The sequence below is a fragment of the Populus trichocarpa genome, chromosome 16, assembly GCF_000002775.5.
Source record: "Populus trichocarpa isolate Nisqually-1 chromosome 16, P.trichocarpa_v4.1, whole genome shotgun sequence".
In the NCBI taxonomy this organism is placed as follows: domain Eukaryota; kingdom Viridiplantae; phylum Streptophyta; class Magnoliopsida; order Malpighiales; family Salicaceae; genus Populus; species Populus trichocarpa.
The window spans coordinates 9,975,151-9,993,183 of record NC_037300.2 but is presented as its reverse complement, the minus strand read 5'-3'; the positions used below and the strand labels follow the sequence as shown (position 1 = coordinate 9,993,183).

At 34.6% G+C, this 18,033-nt stretch overlaps 1 protein-coding gene and 1 pseudogene across 1 annotated transcript; one reads left to right on the top strand and one right to left on the bottom strand.

Annotated features, from left to right (window-relative positions):
- Positions 1-526: 526 nt before the first annotated feature.
- Positions 527-2,493, bottom strand: LOC112324552 (uncharacterized; annotated as a pseudogene).
- A 2,436-nt stretch (positions 2,494-4,929) lies between these two features.
- Positions 4,930-6,318, top strand: LOC7468803 (expansin-A4). The gene is made up of 3 exons (XM_002323466.4): positions 4,930-5,161; positions 5,471-5,789; positions 5,881-6,318. The coding sequence occupies exons 1-3, from the start codon at positions 4,930-4,932 to the stop codon at positions 6,188-6,190; spliced, it is 861 nt and encodes a 286-aa protein (XP_002323502.4). The 3' UTR covers positions 6,191-6,318.
- The last annotated feature ends 11,715 nt before the right edge of the window (positions 6,319-18,033 follow it).

The window sequence follows — 18,033 nt, the reverse complement described above, 5'->3', positions numbered from 1 at the left end:
GCTAGGCAACCAATCTTAGCAGGCGCGCGTCAGTCTCTTCTTCCTTAGCACCAACAGGTTGCTGCTTCTCAAATGAATCAGCCATATTATTTCCATTCAATAAGTTGCGATCATTCTGTTTGGTTTTAATAATCCTGATTCCCGTATAGATAGAAGTCTTTCAGGTGAATGTATTGGTGAAGAGTGGGGTTGACCTTATGTGCACAAAAGAAGAAATCGGGAAAGAATTCCTAGGGTGGCTATAAAAGAGCATTACTGTCAGTAAAGCCTCCACCACTCCTAGCAGGCATGCATAGCTCTTTTTCATTTTTTTTCTAGCATTTAGGTAAACATAATTCCGGGATTTCAATTATTTGTATGGAGCTTTTGGAATTTAATGACTTCAACTGCAGGCAGGCAGTCTCAACTGATAGCTTCTTCGTGTTATCTGAACGTAGATGATCTCCTCTGAAAACTTCAGGAGCTTCAATTAGTGAACATGACCGCTTTTCCAAAACAATTCCTTTCTCAAAAGTTTGTAGAGTTATCAGCAGAAAGCCACATGCAAATGAAACCAAGCACACGTTGTCAGCAGAAATCTGATTTCTTTGGTTTTGGTCTTTGGAGCAGGAGCGGCAGCAATGAAAAAAAAAGCCCCGCTGTTCTGATCATGAGGCACTATCCTCATAAAGCGTTCCAGGTGGAGATCAGAAACTTCCTCAATTAAATCTTTAGTGGAAGCGTTCTCCATTGGTTAAAGCCCATCTTCAGAATTCTCACTTTCACCATTCTCTTGCTCAAGGTCCTTTTTGGTTGGGGCACTGTAGCTTTTGCCTTCCATTTTCTGACACTAGGCCGAAAAACAAGTTCAGGAAGTTCCCTGGAGACGTCTACAAGTACAACAGACCCATTGCCCATTCCTGGATTCCATTTCCTCCACATATCTAGAGCCTTGCGGAGGGTACCATCTTCACTACAGGGAACATCACATAACACTCGATCATAAAGAAGTTGACTAATTTATGGTTCGAATTCCATTTCAGAAGCTTTTAGGGCTATTTTTGTCTGAGGGGCACCCAGGTAAGTGTTGGGCTTCATTATTTGTGACTATCAAGTTAGCAGTGCACTTTTTTTGTTTGGTAGATAAGAAGATTACATCTCTAGACATCAGATCATTAGCTATAACCATTTCATCAGGTAGTGATCCTGGTTTAATTTGTTGATTGGTATTAACATCCAGCAACTGGAATGTTTTTGAACCTGGTGCAGCACACATATGATCAAGTACGAAATGATCCCGATGTACATCAAGGAAGAGCGGCGGTACCATGTTGACAGCCTCCTGTCTGGTGATGTTTCCGGTTTCATTTTCTAGCTTTAAGAACTCATGGAACCTCTCAAGGGTTTAGTTCTTCCTTTGCTGCATCCGGGAAAAATTTGAATGCCAAGCAAGATTATTAGGGTACCAAGGCAATGGTCTGATAGCCTCCACTTCATCACCATAAGTGGTCTCTACTTTAAAAGAATTCATAAAGTCATTCTCAAGCTGCGATTTTATATCTTCACAAAATTGGCTACTTGAATTGATTCTAAAAGCAGCAGGCTAGGGTGTTATAAGAACTTCCACAAAGGTATCCCAATCTGATGGTGTCACTATCCCTTGCTTCTTGTACTATTCATCAAAGCCAGGATTTTGAGTTGTAAAAGGCTGCCAATGAGTCTTATTCTCGGAGTTGCTGTTGTTGTGAAGATCAGAAGAGGCACTATCAGATTTGTGGCATTTCCAGACATTCTCTCTGCCATCATGAAAATGCTTTCTTTGAGTTCGTGACCTGTTATAAAAGAATTATTAGAAATCAAATAAAAGGAGTTAGAAGGACATAACTGAAAGCCATAATATGCTTATGGATTCTCATGCTTTAGAATAGTTTTTAGTTTTTGGCAATACTATCTTATAACTTTATGTTAAGAATATATACGTTATGTTTCTATTAATAAAATTTATATTTTGCTTTCATTTGTGTCTTATTATCTGGATTTTCATATTATGATTGTGTTTTGAGGTTTATTTATTCCTTTTTTTTCCATGCAAACAATCAAGGATCAAGTCACAACGTAATTCAAATGATTTTTTTTGTCAATGAGTTTTTTTTTTTGCATGACTATACTAGGAACGAGTTCCAAGTTGCCTACATACCTTTGTGGATAAAGGATCATGTCATAACATTGTTTTTTTTTTTTGTTTTTTTTTTGCCTTTCACAATTTTAGCTCGTGTGGGTCAGGAGCTACATCAGATTTCAAGCATAGTATCTTTCAAAGAATTTGTCGTTGATAGGCCTAATCCTCAATCCATTCTCATTGACAATTTTGTAAGCTCTATTGGTATAGACTTCTTGAACCACATAAGGACCATCCCATTTGGAGAAGAACTTATTGCCCATGTGTTTTGACATTATTATTGGGCGCCGTATTGCCAATACAAGATCTCCTTCTTCGAATGAGCGCAGTCGCATCTTTTTGTTGAAAGCTCTGTAAAGTCATGCTTGATAACATTCTAATCGTTGTTGTGCCTAAAGACGCTTTTCATCTAAAGCTTCAAAGTGCTTCGAGGTGTAGATGGACATTATCTTCATTGGAGAGTCCTTCTTGGATTACAATTCTTAGAGATGGAATTTGACATTCTAGTAGAAAAACAACTTCAACCCCGTATATCAAGGAATATGGAGTGACTTGAGTCAATGTCCAGAATGTAGTACAATAAGCCCATAACGCTTCTCCAATTCTATCATATCAATCCTTCTTCAAGCAATTCACCACCTTCTTAAGAATATTATATAAGGTCTTGTTAAAAACTTCTGCCAAGCCATTAGCCGGAGCATTGTACATAGAAAAGTTATGTTGTTTTAAACCGAACTGTACACACAACTTGTTCATGGTTGTATTGTAGAACTCATTTCCACTATTAGTTATGATATATCTCGGTACCCTATAACAGTAGATGATGTTTGTCTGAATAAAGTTTACAACGATCTCTTTCTTGATCTCTTTTAATGTTGTAGCTTCTGCCTACTTTGAGAAGTAATTTGTTGCGGTTAATATGTAAAGATGCCCCCACAAAGCTTCTCGACAATGGTCTTACCACATTAAGTCCCCAAGCATCAAAGGGCCAAGAAGCAATTGTTGGGTGTAAAGGCTCGGGTGTCAAGTAGATCAAATTAGCATACAATAGACAACTTTGGCATCTTTTAACATAGTTTATGTAGTCTTTCACCATTGTAAGCTAGTAATACCCTATTATTTTGATTCAAAAGTGAAGTTTAGGACCCGATTGGTGCGCTCCACAGATCCCCGAGTGTGTTTCTTCTAGTGCTTTTGTAGCTTATTCTTCTCTGAGACAATGTAAAAAGATTCCATCAAAAAAGCGTCAATAAAGAGTGTCTTGGAAGTATATGAAGCTAGAAGCTCTTCGCCTCACCTCTATCTTATGTCGTAGGTCTTTAGATAGCTTACCATGTCTCAAATAGTTGATCTGCGACTGACACCAATCTTATTTTTTTTAATTTCATAGACAAAAACTGCACCCATTTGTTCTTTCTATTTTATGTCATGAGTTATTAATGGAACGATTCATCTTTGACATATAGAGACTTTTATTTCCTCTCTACATGATGCTAATGTTAAAAGCAGGATAAGATCATCAGATAATAACAGATAATAATAATAATGTATACCGATTAATTTTGTTAGATTTAATCAAAGAAAGTTTAATCTATTTAATAAATAAAACTAAATTTATTTAATTGAAAATGATTATTAATTAAATCTAAATTTTTATCAAATAACAAGTTATAAACTATAAACAACTAACAATAAAATGGACAAACATATAAGCACAATATATAAACCAACAAAAACATCTTTATATAAGGTTTTTAAAGAAAAAAAGAGTTTTTTTTTTTTTTTATGTGAGACAAAGACCCAACACACACAAGAAAACAAGAATTTTTATTTTTTCAATATGGGCAAAACTACACACATGCCATGGAAAGAAGAAGTGTTTCTATTTAACATGAGGGGTGTTGTTCAACTGGTCAGGTCCTAGGTTTGTCCCTTGGAGGTAACCAGTTCGAGTCTCACAAACCTCAGGACCACTGAAAGCATAGTCATTAACTTCAGGGCTCGTGAGATTAGTCGAGGTATGCGCAAGTTAGCCTGGACACCCACATTAATAAAAAAAAAAACGGAGTTCCTATTTTTCTAATTTGGAACAAAGTTTTATGATTAAAATTTTATATTATGCCAACTTCAAGATTAATTTTTAATTCATCTAAAATTGGGTTTAGATATTATGATATTTCATGTTATAGAATCATATTGAGAATATTTTCTATCAAATTTTTAACCAAAATGGATGGATTTATTTTTAATTAGACTTTAAATGTAGATAAAAATCATGTCTAAAGCCAACTTTTCCAACATGATGTTGTGGTGGTTAATTCCGCTGCCATTGCCAGAGGAAAAAAGATGTTGACAGAATCGGTAATTCCCTAGCCGTTATCCCACTTTTTTTCTGCGGTGTTACTTCCTAAACATGGGTGCATGGTACTTGAATCAGGCTGGGAGGGAAAATTAAAGCCTGTGCTCAACAATGGCAAGCAGGAAAACAGGAATGTTATAAGAACAGTTCATATATGCTTCTAAAAAGGGGAAGGCACAGAGCGAATGCCATGCCTCTCCTAGCGGCCTCATCATTCCTTTGGATGCTCTCTAATATTTCCTAACCTATATAGTTAGGTACAACAGACTTGCAAAATCTAGGACTATATATACCTGTTGCCCCACCAAGGATATAGCATAACATCTTTAACATATCTCTCTCGAGAGAAATTATATAACGAAGGCTGTGCCAACTTGTTTTCTTTATCAGATTGTTAACGCCAGCATATATAATGGCATCGCCTTTGAAACCTATGTTATCAACATTGCTGCTTTTAGCCATTGCCTTTCCTAATTGCCTGGCAAAATCGAAACCTTCCCTCTCAGGGAAACAAGCCATTCACCATGCAATTGGACGACTAGCCCACGACATTGAAATTCCCAAAAGGAATAAACCAAAGTTCCAGCCAAGCCCATGGAAGGAAGCTCATGCAACTTTCTATGAAGGCGGCTCAGGAACATTCGGTATCGATGCCTTCTTTTCCTTTTTTCCCTATTTTTTTTTTACCCTTCACAAGTGATCGATGATCCTGCTCACCTTACAAAACGACCAAATCCAACTTCCAATATGGTCTTTTCGTTAGCTAAAATTCCATTCAATATTGCGAGGCTTCCTGCCAAGAGCAGTATGATGAGAACATTTTTCTATATTTTCATTACAAATACATTGTAAAAAAGAAACAAAGAACATCGAGTCCTCGCGCATCTGACGATATTAATTGTAACTACTAGTAGATTATTTTCACTGTTCCTGGACTAACGTTTTTTGTACAGGGGGAGCATGCAATTACAAAGATGTTGCGGGCCAAGGATATGGCATGAATACAGCTGCACTGAGCAGTGTTCTGTTCAAAAATGGACAGGCCTGTGGTGCTTGTTTCGAAATCAAGTGCGCTGACAACCCTCAATGGTGCAAGCTAGGGCAGCCATCTCTCATTGTCACTGCAACTGACCATTGCCCACCAAATCCATCTCTCCCAAATGACAATGGAGGCTGGTGCAATGTGCCACGTGAGCATTTCGATGTAGCCAAGCCTGTATTTAGCCAGCTTGCTGAGTACGAGGCCGGCATTATTCCAATCCAATATCGCAGGTCACACATGACTTTTCAATCATTTCCCATTTGGCAATTACAATTTAAAAGGGTTGAGTTTCTTAATTAAATGCGTTCATTTTCCCTGCAGGGTTCCATGCCAGAAGCAAGGAGGTATTCGATTCACTATATTGGGGAATCCTTGGTTCTATCAGGTCATTGTGTGGAATGTAGGGGGAGCTGGAGATGTTGTTGGTGTTCAAGTGAAGGGAGATGACAAGCTCAAGTGGACGCAAATGGAACGAGATTGGGGGACAACTTGGAAAACCAGTGCTATTTTGCTTGGAGAGTCGCTATCCTTCCGTGTTAGTGCAAGCGATGACAGGGACTCGACTTCATGGCATGTTACCCCTAAAAACTGGCAATTTGGCCAGACATACGAGGGCAAGAACTTCAAATAGAAAGCAAGAAGTTCCGAAGAGAAGATATTTGTGTTCTGATTGCTATAATACACAAGTCTGGCTTTCTGATGTAGAGGCCAGAGGAAAACAATAGACAATAAATATTGGCAACATAGAATTCTGCTGAATAGATCACCACATAAAAATTTTAATTTGATATTTGGTTATTAAATATTTTCTTCTTTGAAATACAAGTTAAATAACTTTATTTATACTAATTTTATGTTTATCTTGAAATAAAAAAGATCTTGATAAATAATTGTGGAGTTATTATAAAGATTCCTAAACTAAATAGAAAAAAAAAACATCATAAAAGAAAATATTTTTCTAGATTATTTATGAATAAAATTCATTAATTAATTAATTAATTTCCCCTCAAAATCCTTTTGCATCGATCTATCCAAGTTGGAAAGATCTCATCTCCAAGTTCAAAGTAATTTTGTCTCAATCTCATGAATGTCTAAAGACTTTCTTTTCCCTTCTTTGTTTTTTTATGTATAATAATCTTAGATGTTAACTACAATTGTCAAATTATTTCTCATCCACTGTTTTATAGAGTAATGTATTGCAGCAAATATCAAACTTCCTTCATCAACATGTGTTATATCCATATAATTCTCGAATGAGTTTACCTTTATGATAATAGTAAATTTGTAATAAAATGGATCAACATATATAGTCTAAATTAATAATTTTTTTTTTTGTTAATCACCTTTCATGTTCTTTTTGCACTCAATCTCCAACTTGAGGATATTATTGATGACATCATCTCTACCATTACTGTCATTGTTTATGCTATCATTATCAACATAATTATCATTAAAATAAATAATATAACAACTAACCACTAGGAATTGTTTGGCTCTAATACCTGCAAATACAGATAAAAACAATACAAGAAAGACAATAAGCACAAACAACACAAAATTACATTGAATAAAGTCACCACATACAAATCATAATTCAGAATTTTATTACTAAATATTTTCTCTTTCAAGTAGTATGTTGATATATAAGTTAAACAACCTTACTTATATTAGTCCTAAGTTTTTTATACCAGCTAGTCCTAAGTTTACCTTGAAGTAGCAAAACATACTAATAAATAATTATAGAATTATTATAATGATTCTTAAACCAAATAGATAAAATAAAATTGTCAATCACAATAGTTGATTTCCTAAAATAAATAGAAAATAAAATAAAAATACCATAAAGGAAAATATTTTACTAAACTAAATATGAGTATAACTAAGAAAATATATAATTTTCTCTAAAAATCTTCCTACATCATTTCATACTAACAACATTGATAGAATTTAGCATATAGTGTAGATTTATTCATATTTACTGCCATTATAATGATATATAGGTTTAAGAAGAGAATAGCAATCCAATTGGTATCAATTGTTTTTACAGGAGATAAGAATGCTTTTTCATTAGCTTTGTTATCCACTAAGTTCCCTTCTCTTTATATTCTTCAAGTTCCACTACCAGAATTCTTATATTTACCCACAGAATTTTTTGTCAGTATTTGTACTATTATTCTGTTGGTAATTAATTTACCAACGGGATCATAGACGGAAATGCTCTGTCGGTGAATTATTTGTTGGTAATTTTTTTCTGTCGGTAAGTTCGTCAATAGTAAAGAAACTTTACCCGCTTTATTCCGTCGGTACTTCCCTCGGGAAGCTTGTCATATAACCAATAAAAATACCGTATGCAATTCCGTCGGTGATTATTTAAAAATATATTTTTTAAAAATCTATTTAAAAAAACTAGAACAATAATTAAATAATGAAAATCTATTTAAAAATCCTATAAATAAATCAACTAAAAATTGATCTCACATGAAAACAATAATCCTACAACAACATTCATATAATTATTAAGAACAGAAAAATTTAAAAATAAAATAAAAAAATAAATATAATGAAAAAAAATACAAAAAAGAAGAAAAAAAGAAAAATCTTACCTTAATGTAGTTGCGAGTGAAGCTGAGAAGAAAAAAAAACAAATTCATAAAGTATGTAAATTAAAAAAATCAAGAAAAGAAAAGAAGAAAAGAGAAGAAGACATACTTGTGCGTGAAGGAGAAGAGAAGGAGTTGACGAGAGAAGAGAAGAAAAAGAAAGGGATGTTGATGTTTTTTATATAAGAGAAGGAGGAAGAAGAAAAAGAAGAAGAAAACGAGGTCTGTCTATTATGAATGAGAGATTCTAGTCTTTTTTATTGGGGTATTTTACCGACAATTTTACCAACGGATAATTAAATAATAATATTTTTAACCATTTCTTCAGTGATTCCATCTGTAATATTTAATTTAAATTTTCAATTTAATAAAAAAATTTCAGAAACCATCAAATATCATCGACGACTTTTCAATCGGTTAGTGATTTTGTCTGAAATATTTAATTTAAATATTCAATTTAATAAAAAAATTCAAAAACCCTCCAAAATAGCATCAACGACTTTTCAATCCGTCGATGATTTCATCTGTAAAGAACAGTAATTAACAGTTCAATTGAGAAATGAACAATTTCAAAGTTCTCTGGAAAATACCGACAAACAATTCTGTCGATGATTCCATTTGTAATTGACATGATGAACAATGTTAAGGAGATGTGAACAATTTACCGATGAATTTACCGATGGTATTAAAACCATCGGTAATTCCGTTGGTATAAATGACACGTCATCGTACTTTTTGGTTTTTTTTAAATCTTTTTTTCCCACTGTAACTCCCTCGGTATATACCGAGAGAATATTTTCATCGGTAAAATTCACTGTAATTTACCGATGAAAACATTCTCTCGGTATTTCTGTTTGTATTTATCAATTTTCTAGTAGTGTTCTCCATTTATTCCTATGTTTTATCTTTATTTTTCCAATATCATTGTTACATCATCATTATATTCATATGTTGATAGTTAGCTTCTCCTACTCCCAATTTTCATACAGTTATAACTGCCTTTGAATTCTTAATCACACTTAAGCTAGACTTGGTACAATGTTGTCGTGAGTAAACCTCTCCTTCTTGGTGCAGATACATGATGGGAGGTATCCAAAGAGATACTGAGTTATAAATTGAGTGACTGATGAAAGACCAATAACACATTCTTAGCATTTCCGACACCATCTTAATCCACAACATAGTTCTAACGAACTCAAATGATTATGCCTTTCAGAATTTAAGATGATAGGTGATGCAGAGAATGACTTTATAGGACAATAGGCAATTGTCTTTCTTATAATCTTGTCCAAGCATGCAAGTCACTTGAGCGGGTTTCTAGCAACTTTGCTTTTGCATCTAACCTCAAAGCCATCAATAGCTAATATATTTGAATGACAAGACCAAGATTTTTAGGCATAATAAAGAATTATAGAAGTTTGTTTCAGTCTGTTATAATCATAATTGCCAAAAGATATAAAACTCATATCACACCGTGAGATGATCCGTTACAGCAAGATTGAGTATCTTTGCATTCCTAAGACAAGCTCCAATGAAATGTTAATATTGGATCTTATATTTCTCATCCTCTTTTAGTAAAACTAAAAAGACAGGAAATAAATTTGAGGGGTGTAGCTCAACTGGTCAGGTTCTAGATTTGCTTCCTAGAGATCACCAGTTTAAGTTCCACAAATCTCAAGGCTACTGGAGACTTACATGGTCGTTAACTTCAGGACCCGTGCGCGCATGCTGGTTCGAATACGCATGGTAATAAAAAAAAGGGAAACAATTGTCGTTAAATAAAAAAAACCAAATTAAAAAGACATTTTGTCAAAAACAACATTGAGCGGAATGTTCTATAGAATTTTGCTGAACATAATTTCTTTATTGACATGAACTCCTTTTATAAGGTAACGTACAAGTTGCATGTAATATAAATACAATGACTAGAAGTTTGTTTCAACTGAAGTTATATATTGACAAGGAGTCCTCAGAGGATAGGTATACAACATACGTGAGTTTATTTATCTGCAGCGGATGATTATCATTTGTGTTGTAGATAATCCTTAACACGCTCCCTTAAGATAGGCAGGCTGATGATTAAGCCTATCTTGTTAACCATCGTCTGGAACTTGGTACGAGGAAGAGGTTTAGTGAGGAAGTCAGCAAGTTGGTCATGTGTACTGACATGGGAGACGTCTAAAACACCTTTCTTTACCAGATCGTGAACAAAATGCAGGTCAATAGCAATGTGTTTCATGCGAGAGTGCATGACTGGATTTTGAGTTAGTTAAGTAGCACCAATGTTATCACAATAAATGCTAGGACGTTTGGACGTCTTGATTCCCAGTGCATGGAGTAACGTGCGAATCCATATGCGTTCTGAAGTTGCTGAGGCTAGGGCCCTATATTCAGCTTCTGTGCAAGATCTGGCGACTAAATGTTGTTTCCTTATGCTCCATGAGATTGGGCAGTTCCTAAAAACTATGAGATAGGCAGAGGTAGAGTGTATGTTGTCTGGATTAGTACCCCAATCTTCATCTGAGTATCCGGAGAGATAAGGATTGACAGAGGGTGTTAATGATATCCCATGAGTGATTGTGCCTTTGAGATACCGAAACACTCGTTTTGCTGAAGTCCAATGAAGTTGACTGGATTGGTGCATGAATTGAGCAAGTTTATTTACAGCAAAAACGATATCAGGTCGGGTGATGGGTAGGTACTGTAAGGCTCCTATGACACTTTTGTATTGTTTCTGGTCTGCAGGAGGGTGACCATCATTGAGTTGAAGTGTTGGTTTGGTGGAAAGTGGAGTGTGAATAGGTCTAGCCCCTTCCATGTTAGCTCTCTTGAGGAGGTCTCGGATGTATTTTTATTGAGATAAGAAGATCCCCTCGCGAGTTTGCTGCACTTCAACCCTAATAAAATAGTGCAGGTCACCAAGATCCTTTAAGGAGACTTGGACACCAAGTTGACGTATTATATCTGACATAACCTGTGAATCATTACCTATGAGTAGCACATTATCAACATATACCAGCAGAAATAAGATGATATCATTCTTTGAGTAGATGAACAAGGAAGGGTCGGACTTTGATTGCTAGAATCCCAGTGTCAGAAGAAAGGAGCTGAGTTTGTCATACCAGGCACTTGGTGCCTATTTTAAGCCATAGATGGATTTGTGTAGTTTGCAGATGTGTGTGGGTACGGTGGAGTTTACAAAGCCTGGGGGCTGAATCATGTAAACATCTTGTAGTGATCCATGGAGGAATGCATTATTTACGTTCAGTTGTTTCATGCACCAACGTTGGTTGGATCTGTAGTGACCAGTAGGAGGTAAAGCTATGGCAGTGGATAGACACCATCCTGGCAATCATCGTGAAGTATTGTTGTCCCTGTGTTCCGATCCTTCACAAGAAAATTAAAAGGATGAAATTCTATGTAGACATTATTGGAGCTGGTAAAGTTATGAACAGAGACTAAATTCTTGTGGATGTTGGGAACACATAGAGTATTATGCAGATGAAAAGATTTTGACAATGAGCTCAATGACATAGAGCCGACATGTGTTACTTTCAAACCTGAGCCATCACCAATGACTACTTCATCTGTTCCATCGTATTCAGAGTGGATTGAGAGGTTTGTAAGATCAGAGTTAATGTGATGGGAGGCTGCTGAGTCCATGAGCCATTTTTTCTCCTGTGTGTCATTTGTAGCTGCACAATTTGCAGATTTCAACCGTGATACCTTGCGACATGTCTTAGCTGAGTGCCCTTTGGTGTCACATAGTTGACAAATCAGTGGAGGGTGACTGGATTTGTCTCTGGAAACGTATATGCGTTGGTTTGATTTGTAGTAACCAGCAGGAGGATTTGAAGATCGTGCTGGTTTGAAATATCGGTTGTGTTGAGTTGCATTGACATTAGCTACCAATCTGAAGTTGGAAGCATCAATACGTTTGAGATAATTTTCATGACTATTAATACATCATGGAGTTCTTTAAATGTGAGGGATGTTTCTCTGGTTCATATTGTGGTTGCTATATCGTGAAATTCTTCCCCTATCCCATTGAGAATATATAACGTAATGTCATCTATACAGATAGGAGTATCAATGACAGTGAGTTCATCAACTAGTCTTTTGACAATGTTGAGATAATCTGAAACTGGCTGGTTTCCTCTTTGTATAAGGGTCAATTCTTCCTTGAGTTGCATGACACGCGTGCGTGATCAGTTTGCATACAATCATTGTATTTTTACCCATGCATTACGAGCAGTGGTAGAAGTGGTGATTAGTGGCATAATTGGTTCTGAAACAGATGCAAGGATTGCATGAAGGAGCAAGTTATCTTGCCGAAACCAGCACCAGAAAGCAGGATTTGAATTACCTGCAGAAGATGATCTAGTAGTTGGATTATGTAATGTTTGTGATGGACAAATAATGGTTCCATCAATATATCCTTGTAGGTTGTAGCCTATGAGCAAGGACATTAATTGAGCACGCCAGGAAGGAAAATTCAAGGGTGTTAGTTTCAGGGGAAGTTGAGAACTAGCATTGAAGGCAATGAGATGAGTATCACTATTGCCATGTGTTTCAGAATTTATGACGACAGCGTCTGCAGTTAAGGCCATGTTGGGAAGTCTCATGAGAGAAAAGGTAGGCTCTGATACCATATAGAATTTTGCTAAACATAATTTCTTTATTGACGTGAACTCCTTTTATAAGGTAACGTACAAGTTGCATGTAATATAAATACAATGACTATAAGTTTGTTTCAGCTAAAGTTATATATTGACAACGAGTCTTCAGAGGATAGGTATACAACATACGTGAGTTTACTTATTTGCAGCGGATGATTATCATTTGTTTTGTAGATAATCCTTAACATGTTCAGTGTAACTAGATGAAAGTTCAAATAGCTGCATGCCATAAACTAAATTTCACTATCCAATACAAGAAATACTAAGAAAATAGACCTAACAAGAATTCTATAAGCTAAAACGTATGATTAACTTGACTCTTGTGTAAATAATGTCTTTGAGAATAGTCACCACGGGTCTTGTAGCTGGGGTGATGACCAATTAATTATAATTTATCTACAATATCAAAGTAGCAACCCTGCAAGCAAGCTCAACCTGGAATGTAGCGTAAAAAATTATTACCAGCAACTCTTTGAAGCAAACAAAAAACCACACCCTTGCGTGTGTAAAGCAATTAGCATGCCTCGTAGTTTGAACCCAATCTTCACATGGATGTATATTGTAGTCATGCAGGCGGTTCTGATCGATTAGTTATGGACTTGGCACACTAGCTATATGGATAGCTTTGTAAGAATATTTATAGATAGGGTTATGCTAAAATAGAGATATAGGGTTCTCCAAGTTGATTAGCCATAAACCCATATTTTTTGGTCCGATAATTGGATCAGACTTATATTTTTTAGGAAATTCTATAAGCATATTTATATACAAAATTAGATTATTACAACTAATTGAGGTCTAGAAGAACATCAAATTAGGCACTAAACATGCTAGTAATGCTAGTTTTGTTTTGTTTTTTTTTCCCTTAGATTTTCTAGTTTGTTTAGGACTTTCACTACCAGAAAATCTACGAATACAAATGAAATCACCGAAGAAAATATTTCATTGGTATTTTGGCACGGTATTTACCGACTGAATTGTTCCCATCACCATTTCTGTCAGAATTTACCGACAGAATATTTCTATTGGTAAAAATCGAGGGAATCCCAGTCGGAATAAAAAGAATTTAAAAAAACCAAAAAGCACGATGACATGTAATTTTTTGTGGACGCTTTTACTAATGGAATTACAATTGGATTCAAACATTGAAACTCGTACAGTGATGCATCACTTATACCAATAAAATTGCCGACGGATTAACAGACAGAAATATTTTGTCGGTAATTCCATCAGTAATAGTTAATATATGACCTGGTCGACCCTCTTCTCCCCTATTTCTCCTGCTTCCCCTCTGCAACTAAACAAACCCCCCTCCAATTTTGCAACTAGCAACCCCCCCACATCACCCTCCATCTCAACACAACTCATCATTCTTCGACTTTTCTAGTCACAACAACAATTTTATTGCGGAGTTTCCATTTTAAGTAATTTATCATTTTTAAAATTTGAATACAATTTTGAAATGTCAATTTTTTTATTGCATATTTTTGTAGTATATGTATTTTTCTGTGTTTACTTGTTTTATATTTTTTCTCTAACAAACTTGTTTTATATTTTTTCATCTAACAAACTTATTGTATGGATACATGATTTTGTACATGTTATGGTTTGTTTTAGATTTTTTAAAATTTTATTTGTTTATAAATTATTGAAACTTAAGTTGAATTACAGATTTAGATGTTTTGTGATGATATAAATAGTGGCTTGTTTAATGGATCCATTTTATATTTTGTTAATTTTATTGCTGAGTTGTAATTTTCATAAATTAATGTGTACAAATTTATATGTACGTAGATAATTGATAATGAATTAAGAAAAGTAAAACTATAAAGGCAATGTATAAAAAGGACTCCAGTTAGATAAAAAGATCACGACCATATGACAATGTGTTGAACACATGCCTCTACAGAGACTTTGTAGCTAGTAAAATGAACTTTGATAACTATGATAAATTGTCAGACCATAGTAAACATGTTCAAAATGTGAGGAACAATTTAGAATTAGTGGTGCAGGATTTGAAAGCTATAAGCAAGGATTCAACTACTTTTCAGAGGTTTACACGAGTTTAGTATCACAACCTAAAACTAGGTTCCATATCTAGTTTTTTAGACTTGTGTGACAAGTTGATCATTCATTTTAGCATGAGCATTCCTGCTTAGAAGAGTTCAACTGAACTTTTCTCCATTATTCAATTAGAAAACGATAGCACCAGAGCCTATTTGAAGAAGTTCAATGAAGAGATGTTGAATCTGAAAAATTTGCTAAAACCTGTAGCATTAAAAGCCCTTAGTAGTGGAATACACAATTAATCCTTCTGATAATGACTTTATGCTCTCTCTAAGAGAAATCAAGTCAATGTAAAATAGTTGATAGAGATTCATATTCGAGTGGAAGAATCTAGTGTGTCATGAGAAGAGCATCCTCGCTTCAATAAATGAAGGGAAGTGTCTTCAAGGCCAGATAACATGCATCCTTCTCGAGATGCTCAACCATTTAAGGGTAATACCAGGTCCCAACATTAAATAGACTGGTATTTACAAAATTGATAACTACTGCTTTACACACCATCAGGGTTAAGGTTTTTACAACAATCACATGAAAATGAGTATGTGCAATACCCACCACCCATGATGGGAGATGTAGCAAAAAGAATCAAAAGAAGTACTTCTTATTCTACAAGGATAAGGGGTCATGACACTAGAAAATGTTTTGCTATAAAAAAAAAAAGATAAAGAAGCTCATTGCTAAATACTATCTATAATAATTTAAAAAACAGATGAAGTGGAAAGGAGAAGAAGTTGAGCCTTCTCACTAGTCTCTTCCATAAATCAATGTCATTCTCGAAGGAAATTCAATTGCTGGAGATCTAGTAAAAGAAAAAATAATGGTCAGACTTGAACGCACCATGACCCAACATGGAGTTGGGCATAGACACGTCCCTAAACCAACGTTGAGTTGGACGCGCACGCGTCACGGTCCAACGTGAGGTTGGGCGCGGGCACGTCCCTTACCCAACGTGGAGTCGGGCGCGGGCACATCATGGCCCAACTTGAAATTCGGGGTGGAAAAAACATAACTCCATTTTGGATTATGACTTTAATGTGATAGCCTTTAAATGGGGGAGGTTTTTAGAAAATCATGACCCATCACTAGACTAATGAGCTAATATTAAAACCCAAATAAAAAATAACCCAAAATATGTTAAGTAAACAATACCCAAGTCTAAAAATAATAAAAACAAGGCTGCCGAATTGAAGATATGTGACATCCCATTAATGTTGCCTCAAGTTTAATAGCCCAAAAGATCAATTGCCGAACTCAACTCTTGTATAAATAAATAGAATGATTATGCATGTGAGATACTATGGTCTTATTTATTTGTTGGGAAATAGTTTTAGTTTGGAAAGTAGTTTCTAAAAAAATATATATTCTATTGAGTATTTTATAATATGTGGCAATGCATGTCTTGTATTCTAATGTATTTTCTAGCAATATTATTTAAATTAAAGTATTATATATACTAATATATCAAATTAATATATTTTTATATTGTTTATTAATATATCCTAATATATTATTTCCTATATAAATATATTAGTAACTTATTATTTTTTTAATAATATTATATTATAAAGTATTTTATTAATATATTATTAAAGTGCTATACCACTTTAGGTTTTTTAGTCTTTTAAAGAAAATGTATTCTGCTCTTTTAAATTAAACAATTATTTCCTCCATCTAAAGGTTTTTTTTTTTACCGAAAGTGAAATCCGGTGATAAGTTTTCTTACAGTTTTTTTTAATAATGTAACCAAATATAAAAAAATCAAGAAAATACTTCACAAAAAAAATATTTTCCAACAAACAATATTTTAATCCATCATCAAGAAATTTTCGAGATGAGCTAACGTATAAATTTTCCAACGGTTTTAAAGGTGTACAACTACATTAATCCAGTGTCTTTTGAAGAATATTTGTCTAGTCTAATCCAACCCAGCATGAACCATAGAAAAGATGGAATAGCTATATCCAGTGTCTCATCCCTCTAGTTTTTGTGTGTGCGCACACGCGTGCACTACCAGAAATTCGCTTAATACCAACGGCATTACAGACGGAATACTTTTGTCGGTAATTTAAGGTCACAATTACCGACGGAATTTTTTCTATCTGTCATTCCGCCGGTATATAACACATTCGGTCGGTATTTACCGCCAGAATGACGGATGGAATATTCAGAATTAAAAAAAAACCAGTTCGCTGACATGGAGGTTTTTGCGGGTGATTTTACCGGTGAAATTACCGAGGGATTCAAAACGGTAGCTTCGTACGGTGACGGGACCGATTTACCGTTAGAAATGTCGACAAAATCACCGAGGGATTCAAACCAAAATCTTCGTACAGTAACATGTCCTGTTTACCGTCAGAATAGCCGACGGACTCACAGACGAAATAATTTCGTCGGTGAATCCGTCGACAAAAATTAATATATTCCCACTCTGCTGACCCTCTCCTCCCCTATTTCTCCTTCTTCTTTCCCATCCCAACTCTCCCCTACTGCAAACAACCAGCCCCCCAAAAAAAAATCTCCCTCTTCTCAGCACAACAAATCATATTTCTTGAAGTTTTGTGGTCACAACATCCGTGTTATGATTTATCGACGGATTTTATCAGTTTTTGTAAGTAATTCTATCTTTTTAAATTTTAAAATTTAAATGTCAATTTTATTGTTTTGTTAGTATATTTATTTTGTTAGTATATGTACATGTTTTATTGTTATTTCTCAAACAAACTTGTAGTATATGAATGCATAATTTTATACTTGTTATGGTTTGTTTTAGATTTTGTAAAATTATATTTGTTTGTTAATTGTTGAAACTTTATTGAATTACCGAATTACATGTGTTGTTTTGAAATAATTAATAGCTTGTTTAACGGGTACGTTTTAATTTTTATCAATGGTATTGCGGAGTTGTAATTTCCATAAATTTATATGTATTAATTTGTATTGACGTTGATAATTGATAATTGATAATGAATATTTAATATTTATGAGAAGTTGTAATTGGTTTGTTGGATAATCTCGAGGTAAACCAATATTTTTGTAAATTTATTTACCTAACATAGTTAATTAATACATGTTGTCATCATAATTTTATAGAGGTTCGATAGAATTCATGGATAATCGTTCATGAATGT

Bases quoted from the DNA above. Each gene is read 5' to 3' on its own strand.
- LOC7468803 (XM_002323466.4), top strand. From the start codon at position 4,930: ATGGCATCGCCTTTGAAACCTATGTTATCAACATTGCTGCTTTTAGCC. The intron at 5,162-5,470 runs GTATCGATGCCT...TTTTTTGTACAG, and splicing joins AGGCGGCTCAGGAACATTCG to GGGGAGCATGCAATTACAAA. The intron at 5,790-5,880 runs GTCACACATGAC...TTTTCCCTGCAG, and splicing joins ATTCCAATCCAATATCGCAG to GGTTCCATGCCAGAAGCAAG.